The following is an 11,636-nucleotide window of genomic DNA, read 5'->3' as shown; positions in this document are numbered from 1 at the left end:
AGAAAAAAGGGAAAGAGAAAGGAAAAAGGAAAAGGAAAGGAAAAAGGAAAAAGGAAAAAGGAAAAAGGAAAAAAGGAAAAAGGAAAAAGGGAAAAGGAAAAAGGAAAAAGGAAAAAGGGAAAAGGGAAAAGGAAAGGAGCCACAAAGGCTTTCAGGTGAACATCTACTGAAGATGACAGAGTCAGCTGCTTCTTTCCAGCTGCAGCAGCAAATGGCCTGAAGATACTGATGCAGACGGGCTGAGATAAGGACATACCCTATGCAAGCTATCCTGACAAGGACTCTTTCTGCAGCAATCACTGGATCTGCCAAGACTCAAACTAGAGGCAGGATTCCTTCCTTCTCCCTTCAACAGGGAGGAAAGGAAGACTTGAAGATATTTATGTGAAGAGTTGTGTGCTTGTCGCATCTAGCACCAGAAGGACAACATGGAATTCCTACTCTTGAGCAGGCTCTGATGCAATCTCATACCTTAGCTTTTTAAACTCAACTAGGAGTCAAAACCAACAGCCAAGTGATTTCTTTGACCATAGTTGTAGCTAAATGGACATAAAGAACAGAATTGTGAAGAAGAGAGATTTTTGTGAGTTTGATGTAAAAAGAAACAGTCTCATAAATAGGTATGGTCTGTTACTGTGTGTTCCCACTGAACTATTGAAAGATGCAACCCATGGTCTTTTTTTCTGGTACACACTAGCAGAGGCAGAATCTTCAGATATTTTGCAAGACTTGAGGGCTGTTCTTCACAACATAGAAAACAAAATTTTTAGAGGGCTCTTCCTAACCTATCTTTAAAGAGAAAGGATTGAAAATGGGAAAAAGGAAAAGACAAACTAGTGCCAGTTTTGAAGATAATAAACCAATCAGCTCAATCAGTGAAAGGAACTAAGTTGCATTCAGTCTTATTGCTGGAACAGAGACAGACTGTTGTATTGAGGCAAGAAAAAATTTCATATTCCTGCCTTCAAGTGCAAGTAGATGGAGCTACCCAGCAGCCCTCAGAGTTAGTAAAGGCTTGTTTGGAAGAACTCTTCTTGTTAGGGTTTTTATTTTCAATTGAAACTATATTCTGTGTTCTCCCTCTCTCATAGAAACAAAAGCCAGTCTTACTCTTTCATGAGCCTTAAATATTTCAAAGTCTAGCTCTTCACTTCAACCTACAAATTTCTGTAAGTCTGGGATAATTTCTGACGGTTTCTTTAAATTCTGAAAAGTAATTTGTTTATGCACCCTGATTAAAATTCATATTTACTGGAAAGCCATGAATGTTAGTTCAGATTGCATCATTTATAGCCTGACAGTTCTCTTTATGCTGTCTTAATATTTTTGTGCGTTTAATACTTTAGCTCGATATTTTGTTTAGAGCCAAATTCCCATTTCTCTGAATTCTTCCCAATATATAGTAAAATGATTGCTACAAATAATATAAAGAGAATACCAAACTGAGGCCACACAGCTCTATCAAAGACACTACTACAGCTCGGCACTGTCCAAATTCTAACATAGTCAGCAGCTGATGGCAAACAGACACCTACCCTTTCTTAAAGAGGAACTGATTTTCAAAAGCAATGCTTACCATGGTCACTGAATAGCAGCTGTTTCCATTTCTGTCTTTCTATTTCTGAAGCTTTAAATCCCAGCACAGATTTCAATTCTTGTAACACCCTCTTAGATTCCTGTCTCTCTCGTTCTTGTCTCTCTCTTTCTTCCTGGGAAAAGCAGTAAAAATCTTCCCTTTTGTATTCATTCTCCGTATCTGAATAATCAACATATGCTTCCAATTCCTAAAGAAAGAAAGAAAAATTTGATCCTCACTGTCAGTGTAGGCCCTGTCCTACAATCTGGTGCACAATCAAGTGATATCAACACAAGCCAAACACAGTAACAGGATGGAGCTCTGTTTGAGCAGAGCCAGTGGACTTGACACTGACCTCAGTTATATTTGTATAATTTTAGAGCAAGTCCACTCACTGCAAGTTAACAATACCGGAGTCACCTAAGATTTGCTTTCATACACAAGTATGATCAAGTGATACACCTTGAAAATGGGAGTCCATTTCCCCATAATTACAGGAGGAAATAAGCAATGCCAATGTGAGTTGTTGTTGTTTTTTTTTTTTTTAATTTACATCTTAAGCAATTCTTCCTCAGTCAGGCATCTTACAAATTATTTAACTTACGTAAATCCTTATTAAGAGGATGTTGAGAACAGCAAACTCAACCTCCAATTTTAACTATATTGGCTTACAAGGATGAAAAAACAGAGCTCTATTTATGTTATAACAGAGAGCCAGTAAAGTTGTTAGTCCCAGCTCTTTGATATGGAAAAAATTTAGAGAGAATACCCAAGGGGTAGGCTTGGGAGAAGGTGAGGGAGGGACAGAGCAGAGCACGGGTGTTCAGTCTGTTTTCTGAATGCATCTCCCATTCAGTTCTGTGATGGAGGACGCCAGTCTCTCTTCAGGACAGCCCAACTATCACACCCGAGTTCCCCAAAAAACATGAAACTGTTCATTGTCACAGTCTGGTTCGGGTATCCAAAAATGCAGAGATCACTCAAACTGAAGACAGGCTGGTTTCTTCTGGAGCTCATCACTTTTGCAGCTGTGTCAGTTCATCAAACAATACACAAGTATTTTATATATTGCCTTTCAGCAATTCACAGTTTTTTTTCTGAATTCCTCTGACTTGTGTGGCTGCTCTCCTTTTGTCACTTGTTTCTAATGATATATATGACAAGAAGTGAATGCTAGTGCTTTTTTGTCCAGGATGGGGGATACCTCCCCATGGGACAGCAAAAGGAATATACATCATTTTTTTTCTCTAATTCCAATTTTGAAATAGCACTTGATCTGTCTTCGCAGGACAAGAAGGTAATTGCACAAGCAACAGAAAAAGGAATGGATAGAGGAAACAAGCCCAAATTATTATTTTAAATAGTCTTTTTTTTTACCTGTTCTTCAGGGATTGGATCTTTGTTTTCTATGTATATGGCAGGCTGTGTTAAAGGTACCGTAGTACGCTGTAGGTTGTCACAGGAAACTTCAAGTTTGCCTTTAGGGAGAAAGAAGAAAAGAGATTTTAAAAAAGAAAAGGGTTGAGTGATGTTTTTGACTCAGGCAGGGTCCAGGCATTTTCATTAGGCACAATTGACACACACACACAAAAAGGTAAGAAGGCTGGTTATTATAGAATACCTTGAAATATCATGTGAGAGAGCACTTAAATAACTCAGCTATTTTGATATAAGCTGGGTCTGATGAAACTCATCTTGAAATACTTCAACTAACAAATGTCAACATTTTTACAGACTTTGAAAACCTGCAGATGGCAAGAGAAATTGATAAAACCAGAAAAGAGACTTGGTGCCCAAATTTAAAAAGAGAAGTAAACAAAAAAAAAATATAGGCAAATCAACTTAAAATCATTGGAAAATACTGGAAGAAATAATCAAGCAAAATTTACAGGTAGGTATTTGGATGGTAGCAAGGAGATAAGTGACAGCCAGTGTGAGTTTGTTGAGAAAAGAAGATGTCAAATCAATCCAGTTTCATTTTCCAATGCACTAACAGGTCTTATGACTAGAAAGAAGCTGAAGACGTTCTACATTTTGCTTTCAGGACGGCTTTTGACATAAGCAAAATGCATAGGCCAGGAGAATTTCTATTAGGCACACAGAACAGTCTCTTGGACAACCAGAGTATAGTTACCATTTTCAGACAGGAACAATATATTGAATGAGGATTTGTCTCAAGAGCAATACTCTTTAATATTTCCAATGGGCGAAATAAGAGTGTTTCAGCTCATTAAATTTGCTGTCATTTGGATAATCTGCAAGGATACTGATGGTGAGGAGCCTAGTAGTCAACTATACCCTGATGCAAGGAAAAAGCCAAACTACATACTAGTTAGCATGTGTAAACAACAGCCCTGACTATTAGACACATGAAATTACATTTCTACTCTTGCACTGATCAGGCTGTGGATGGAACATAGTGCCCAGGCTGGGGCTCCTTCATTCAATAATACTGTGGACCAAGTAGAGTGAGTCCAAAAGAAAACAGTGGAAATTATCAGAGGACTAAATAAAGTATTAATATAGTTGTCAGGGAAGAATCGAAGGACACAGAGTCATGTAGAGAAGACAGGAAGAAACATATCAACTGTCTTCAAAAATGTAAGAGCTATAAAGAGGAAATGGATTTCCATTCTGGGTGGATCAAAAGTACCACTTTTAAATTGCAGCAAGAGATGTCTATATTCAGTAATAACTTTTTACTGCGAATGCTGTTAAGTGCTAGAGTAGATGTCTGGAAATACTGTAAAATGTCTCTGAAGAGAGGTTTTTAGGAACAGACAAACACCATTTATTCACAAACACTAATTTACCCTTGAGAAGGGAAATGGGCTAGGTAACCTTGCCAAGCCTCACCTATCCCTATCTTCAGTTTCTAGTGTATACATTGAATACTTAAGGATGGTATTCTGAAAGCAGGCAGTTCACATTAATGACAATTTTTGTGGTGCTCAGTTGCCTGCTTTTACAAACAAGGAAGGCATGTAATTCCCTAGTTGCCTGGGCTGAGCTAAAGATTCGACATTCCAGAAGTATCTAAATGCAAAGTTAAAAAGAAAGCTGAAGCATGCAGTTAAATTTGAAGTAGAAAATTGACATGAGTAGGAACTAAAAAGGACAAACAAAGATACTGATATTGAGAGCAGGCCAGTGGAGAAGGACTTGAAGGTATTGGTGGATGGAAGACTGGACATGAGCCGGCAATGTGTACTTGCAGCCCAGAAGGCAAATCATATGTTGGGCTGCATCAAAAGAAGTGTGGCCAGAAGGTCAAGGGAGGTGATTCTGCCCCCCTGCTCTGCTCTGGTGAGACCCCACTGGAGTCTTGTGTCCAGCTCTGGAGCCCTCAGAACAGGAAAGACATGGACCTGTTGGAGAGGGGACAGAGTAGGCTACAAAAATTATCAGAGGGATGGAAGAGCTCTGCTAGGAGGACAGGCTGAGAGAGCTGGGGATGTTCAGCCTGGAGAAGAGAAGGCTCCACAGAGACCTTATCACGGCCTTTCAGTACTTAAAAGGAACCTATAAGAAAGATGGAGACTTTTAGCAGGGCCTGTTACAATAGGACAAGGGGTGATGGTTTTAAACTAAAGGAGGGGAGATTCAGGCCAGACATGAGGAAGAAATTTTTTACAATGAGGGTGGTGAAACACTGGCACAGGTTGTCCAGAGAGGTGGTAGATGCCCCGTCCCTGGAGACAATCACGGTTCTGTGTGGATGGGGCTCTGAGCAACCTGATCTAGTTGAAGGTGTCCCTGCTCATCGCAGGGGGTTGGACTGGATGAGCTTTGAAGGTCCCTTCCAACCCAAACTGTTCTATAATTCTATGATACATTTTTGGTCAGTATATAAACATGGTAAGAACGAAACCCAAGCAAACAGTACATTTAAATACTGGATACATTTTGTATCTATAGATGAAGAAGCAAAAAGGGCTTATTTTGTTTAAATACTAAGCACAATGATGAGATACTGCTAAAAATATCACACAAATAAATACAGCTTTTATGTAATGAAATATTTCCTCTCAAAATTGGGTCTAAGCCATCAGAAACAGCTCCTTCAATGGTGTTCATAACTGACACTGAAAACAGCATTCCCACTGCTCTACTGGTTGAACTAGTTAGTTGAACTAAACATCTATTGCAGCAAAAGTGCTGGGCATTCACTTAGACACAATGTCTTACTACCATGGGGCTCTCCACAGCTCTTGTCAAAAGACTCATTGGGGTTTGGATAATAGTGCATAAGGACAAAAGAAATATGTGCTTAGCCTCTGTATTATTTGAGCAGGAAGGCATATTCTTCCAAAGAGCTTTTGGGAACCATTGGGGAAAAAAATTAGATAATCAATGAAGTAATTCACATCACCATGACCGAAAGACCAGCTGTTAAGACTTGTAGAAAGACAGCAGAAGAATCAGACTTGTTTTCACGCACAGCTTGAAAAGTTCAACTCACAGAAGCTAGACTGCTTAGAAGTATATCAGGAAAGACAAATTTAGTCAGATAAAAATAGTTTTCAATGACCAACATAATTTAAAAGTAGCTCCCATGGAGTAATTCAGTAGACTTGTTGCAAAACAGAGATTCAACCCCGCTACACTTCCAGGAAAGTCACTGGGCAAAAGTGAAAGTGAAGGATTTTTTTGTTTTGTGTTTCCCACGCAATCCTTCCCTTCTAGATCACACACTAAGTTATTTTTGTACTGAACTTTAAAAGGAAGCAAGTTATAACAGAAGTGCCTGCCGTGAAATTCATACACAAAGTAAAAATAAAACTAAAATAACTAAAAATACTATGGCAGTCTGGAAAGATCATTTAAGGAAAGACAAAAAAAAAAGATCAATGGAACTGCTGGTTGTGAAGAGCATCAACAGAACACAACAGGCTAGCACACACAAATGTATCAGACTACATCGAATATCCTCACAGGTTGTTTTACGCAGCACTGAGAGGGAAGCTGTTAAGACTAGACTATCGGGGAAAGTACACACAAATTTGCTTATATGGTGTCTGGACCTGCATGGAGCCTGTATTAGGCCTCCCAGTGCTCCCAGTTCTGATGTAAGCACGAACAAGGTCAACTTGCATGCCTCTGGGCCCATAGCAATATTCACCCATCTACTGGATATACAACCCATGTACTATTAAGAGCTTAGCTCACTACAAATTTAAGATTTCTATAGGCAACTTGCTGATACCCCAAGTCATAATTTTCCTAATGCAGTCTCCATTACCAGCATTTTTCAGATGCTGGGCTGTGCCTTCCTAGGACAATAAGAAAAGCTTCTGGAAAAAAAAGAAATATTAGAAATTACAGGTTCAACTCCATGTTAGGAGAGCCTAAGTTCACTTTCATTATTTAAGCTAGCTGTGAGAACAGCATAGACAGTATATATAGGTCACTGAGGAGAGGGACGTAAGGCAGAACATTGAGATATGCTGCTCAGTGTTGACTTTCAAGCACACAGAAAATTATCTCACTCTCTCTGACAGTGCAAGTAAGTGGGTATTACATGCTCAATACATCCTCAACAATTTAAAATGTTCCAGGAAATGTCAAGGAAGTTTCATGACAACACTATTGTCATTTTAATTAACTATGTAACTTATACAGCAAAAAAATTAAAATCTCAGGGACAATTCATCAAAATCCTGCCCCTTCAGATGTGATTCACCAATCAAAGGCAAAAAGCCACTAACAGTCTACACATGGAAAGGGGACAATCTAAATCCACACGTCTAACAGACTGAGTTAACATGTTTACATTTTTTGCTGAAACAAAACCTTCTAGGTCATCACAATGAAAAAGTTTGACATAGTCTTTCAAATTGTATGATTGTAAGACCTCCTTCAGCTAAAACTCTGATACATGTTGTCTTTGATTCATCTGACCATTCCATCTCTAATGTGTATCCACTTAGCTGCTGAATTAATCTCTCACATTTACCTTTTTTATTTGGGTTTCTTCCACTCATTTTTTCCACCTGAGAAATGGCTTCTTCCCAGCAGCTGTTGCTTGCCTGGATATGAGGCTGAATAAACTTTAGTTTCTGTTCCAGAACCTGATGGGCTTCTGTTGTCAACTCAGGTGTCTCCTTACTGCTAACAAGTTTTTCAAGTTCATCCTCAAGAATTATTACCCTAAGTGATGAGGAGATGAGCAAAAATAAGTAATAATAAATATTTGACTTGACCATTCAAGTATTTTAGTTAATAACCTATTATTTTCTTCAAGTTTTAATAATCTATTTAAGCCAACTCCTCAAAGATGCCCCAAAATTTTAAAAAATAAGATCCCATTCTCCACATCATACATGGCTCACCTGCATTCATTATAGCAATTCGTATATGTAAGATTAAAGTACTAGGACAGTTTCAACTATTTCACCCAGGCAGTGATGAGCCTTTAAAAATATTTACCAGGAAGTTACTATGAGCTGAACTTTCTTACAAAGCTTTTGGCACGCTGCAAAATCACAGAAAGGTAAGTATGTTTTCATATTTTTTCAAGGGAGTGACAAAAGTGAGGCAAGATCTTAATGCACTGCTTCGCTTTGAATTTTCACCAGATACTTAAAGAATAACCAGGAAACAATATCAGATTCCGTAATGAACCAAGGATCTTTGGCCCCATACTATGTGAAGATATGCTTTTGAGTGCAATGACTATACATTATCTGCCTTTTGTGTTTTTAACCCAGGATACAAGCTGACAACCCAAAGAACTCAAGTCTGAAGCCTTCTCCCTACAGGCATATTCTCTTAATTTGCATTTAAACTTACTCATTGAGCAGTGCCTTGAGATGAAGCTGCAAGCTGCGTACTGCTGTCTGAAGGCTGTTCAGCTCCCTGGACTTCTGCTTCGTTCTGGCCGCACGTTCGAAACCCGACTGATGCTGAGTTTCGAAGTACCGATAAAACTCGTAGCTTCGCTTCAGCTCCTCTAAGCAGGCAGCGTGTGTGTGAGGTAGGCCTTGAGTCACGTCAGACAAGATGTGATGAGGCAGCCGTTCGGGGGACACCAAGGGCTTGGGGGACGCGTTGGCTGGGGAGAGGAGCAGCACCAGCCTCCTGAAGAATTCGGAACTCTGCCCGACCCAGAGCTGGAAGAGGACCTAAAAAACAGGGCAGGGTGAGGCCTGTGCACCTGGGAAGACAGCCAGCCTCCAAAGTACATGTACGGATACACCATGGGAAAACAGTCCTTGGCCAGAAACAGGAACTTCGAAAATCCGCTGAATGTTTTTGAAAGGTATCCCAGACCATGTGAGGTTCAGATTTTGTGAACCTTAGGTGACTGTTAATTCTCTGATGAAGGATATTATATACAATTATGCTCAAAAGGTTGTCAGAAGCCTAAAAACTCATATTCTCATCAGGCAAACTCATTATTTGCTATAATCTCCATGTGCCTTACAGCTCACAAAGGGCTGCCAAAATTCCAGTGGTGGCAAAGACATTTTTTCCTTTATAACACCAAGCTATCTTTTCTGTGATCTGCTAACTACTGCATTGCCCCACACCCAACCTTGAAACGTGAGTCTAATTGCAATGTACAAAAAACATTCTACATATGAAGAAAGCTGAGCCACTAACTTTTTTTTTTGTTTGTTTGTTTTTTTCAGCCAAAGTGAGAAATTTCACCAATGCCACTAAGGAGGGAAAGGCTTCTAAGAAAGGAATTGATTGACTGTGTTACATATATAGACCAAGTCAAGCTGGGAGCAAAGAAACCCACAATTTCAATTTCTCAAGAACTTCCACTTAAATGGAAAGAACTGTTTTCTTAGTTTAGAGAAGACTGTTGGCTCAGTAGACAATAGCAGAACAGCAATATCTTACATCTCAAAAATGAAAAGGAAAGGTTATGATACTTTTCTCTGTAATACTGGTCCTTATTCAAAGGGATCAAGTGTAGGTGAGGATGAGGTTAGTCTGAAATCTGTTCCCACGTATTTCAGACCAAGGAAGACAAGGAAATTACCATCATGCTTTTTTCCACCCCTCTCATCTACAGAAAGGACTAACAATTCACTTGTTCTGAGATTTTGAATCTACAGGATTTGTAATAATATATTTATATCTTTGTACTCATACTACAATGGACAAGTAACAGTTTTTTTCCAGTGTGTGAATAATCAAGAGCAAAACATTCAGAACAGTGATACAAAAACCTAAATGCTTCCAGATAGATATACCCAAGGATATATTAAAAATACTTGGACACAAACTGATAGAATATTCCAAAAGAAAAATACAATTTTCTATCTAAAATAGATGGTTGTGAGAAGAACACCAAATGCTGTGAAATTAATTTGGGGCACACATGCAAGACAGTGATCTGGCTGGGTGCTAAAAAAAACCAACAAAACCAAAACCAAACGAATGGGCAGCAATCACCCAAGTGTCCCTGAAGGTGTGATGCCCTGGACCAGAAAGTCAAGAGCTCATGCTATGATAAACACAACAGAAGACCAATCCCCTCCTCCAGACTGCAAAAGCAGTGAAAAAGTAGCACACAAGAGTAGTGAACTTCAGGAACTGAAAAGAATAATCCAACACCTACCTGAAAAAAGGTACGATGATGAGAGAAAAGGAAATTCCAAATGTATTTAGGATTGCAAATAGCTTGCTCTGCCAATAACTTCTGATGGTTTTACTGACATTTAAACTTCACCCAAAACATGCAGCTGGTTCTCCTCAGCTTGAATCAGCATTTTTTCTTAAGCCAAACATTTTCACTCTTTAAATTGGTTTAGTTGAAGGACAAGGTAGCCAAAAGACACAGGTTACATTTGTCATATGGCATAGACATGGACTTGAATGAAAATTAAAATATTAACCAAATCTAGATACACATCCCCATTCTACCTGCATTTTAATATAAAGACAAGCTCTTTCAAATAAAAAAAAAAAATCAAACTAAAGAGGACTGTACATAAATCCAGGGCTTGTAACACAATCCGTCCCAAGGCTATCAAAGTATATCTATTTTATGATCTACTCAGGAATCTGCTTAGGCCTGATTTATGTTCATTTAGCTTGGTTCAGCTGCACCACACCCAGCCTACATCACTGGTTGTTACCAGTTAACGTAAATTGAGATTTACTAGTTGTACCCACAAAGCACCCCAACCAGTCTAACTGAAACAGATTTCAGTTAAGTTACTGCAAATTGCAGGTAAATAAAGACCTGGCTTACAAGCTTGGGCAACTCTGACTGGCTTTTTGTGCTTAAAAAGAAGTGGGTCGACAAGTGGGCTTGCATGGTTCAGCCAATAAAAAGGCAAGAATAAAATCCCAAAAGCTTCCATCTTATGTACCTCTTAGCTAACAACTAATTAGACAAAGTCTCAAAGCTTAGCAACCACTGTTACTGGTAACATTCACTGTCAGAACAAAAGAACTCAAGGTCTAGGAATTAAGTGAATAAAATGCAACAAGAGCCAACCCCCTAAAAACATAAAAGTCACATAATAACTGAATTTTCCATTAAAAAAATAACGTTAAAAGGAAACTGCTTTGGCAGAGAACCATTAGAGAAGCCTTGCATTCAAATTAGATCTTATTTCCAATTGCAAACATGGATTCATTCGAATTAGAAATACTTAACATCTCAAAACAAAATAGACAAAAAGGCCATTATGTGGTTGTCATTCTGTTCAGTTAAATGTTTTTCAGAGATCAAAGAACCACACTGGCTTGTGGCAGCAGGGGTCTAAGTTTATGATTTCTACTCCGCAGTGTAACTAAATGCAGCTATTCCCTTTGGCAATCACAACTAATTTATATCTTCAGCTGTGTCTCTTTTTATTCAAGTCAAGAGATTAGCTAAAAGCCATAAGTACAAATCTGGAAATTATTTCATTCAGCTGGGATCAAATGAAATCAGAGAGCAAAAAATCATATTTAAGAAGGAGATTGATCAAGCTGATTATAAAGCACTGATTGAATTTACATGATTTGCACAAAAAAATCCTAGTGTTGTATTGTGCAGCTCCTCTTCAACTACATGCAAACAGAAATCACCTCAGCGCCAATAAATGTAGAA

The 11,636-nt window shown here is 38.7% G+C and overlaps 1 protein-coding gene across 8 annotated transcripts in view; it reads right to left on the bottom strand.

Annotated features, from left to right (window-relative positions):
- The window catches only part of VEZT (vezatin, adherens junctions transmembrane protein), a 68,437-nt gene that overhangs the window by 14,187 nt on the left and 42,614 nt on the right, over positions 1–11,636 (bottom strand). For all 8 annotated transcript variants that reach the window (XM_065043029.1, XM_065043066.1, XM_065043039.1 and 5 more), the window contains 4 exons: positions 8,369–8,700; positions 7,533–7,726; positions 2,954–3,054; positions 1,577–1,784 (listed from right to left, as the gene is read on the bottom strand). In XM_065043029.1, the coding sequence (XP_064899101.1) occupies positions 1,577–1,784; positions 2,954–3,054; positions 7,533–7,726; positions 8,369–8,700 (835 nt within the window). The remainder of the gene's footprint in view (positions 1–1,576; positions 1,785–2,953; positions 3,055–7,532; positions 7,727–8,368; positions 8,701–11,636) is intronic.

Source organism: Columba livia, chromosome 1, assembly GCF_036013475.1.
Source record: "Columba livia isolate bColLiv1 breed racing homer chromosome 1, bColLiv1.pat.W.v2, whole genome shotgun sequence".
Lineage (NCBI taxonomy): Eukaryota > Metazoa > Chordata > Aves > Columbiformes > Columbidae > Columba > Columba livia.
Note: the sequence above shows the minus strand (reverse complement) of the source record. Positions and strands in the feature narration are given on the sequence as shown.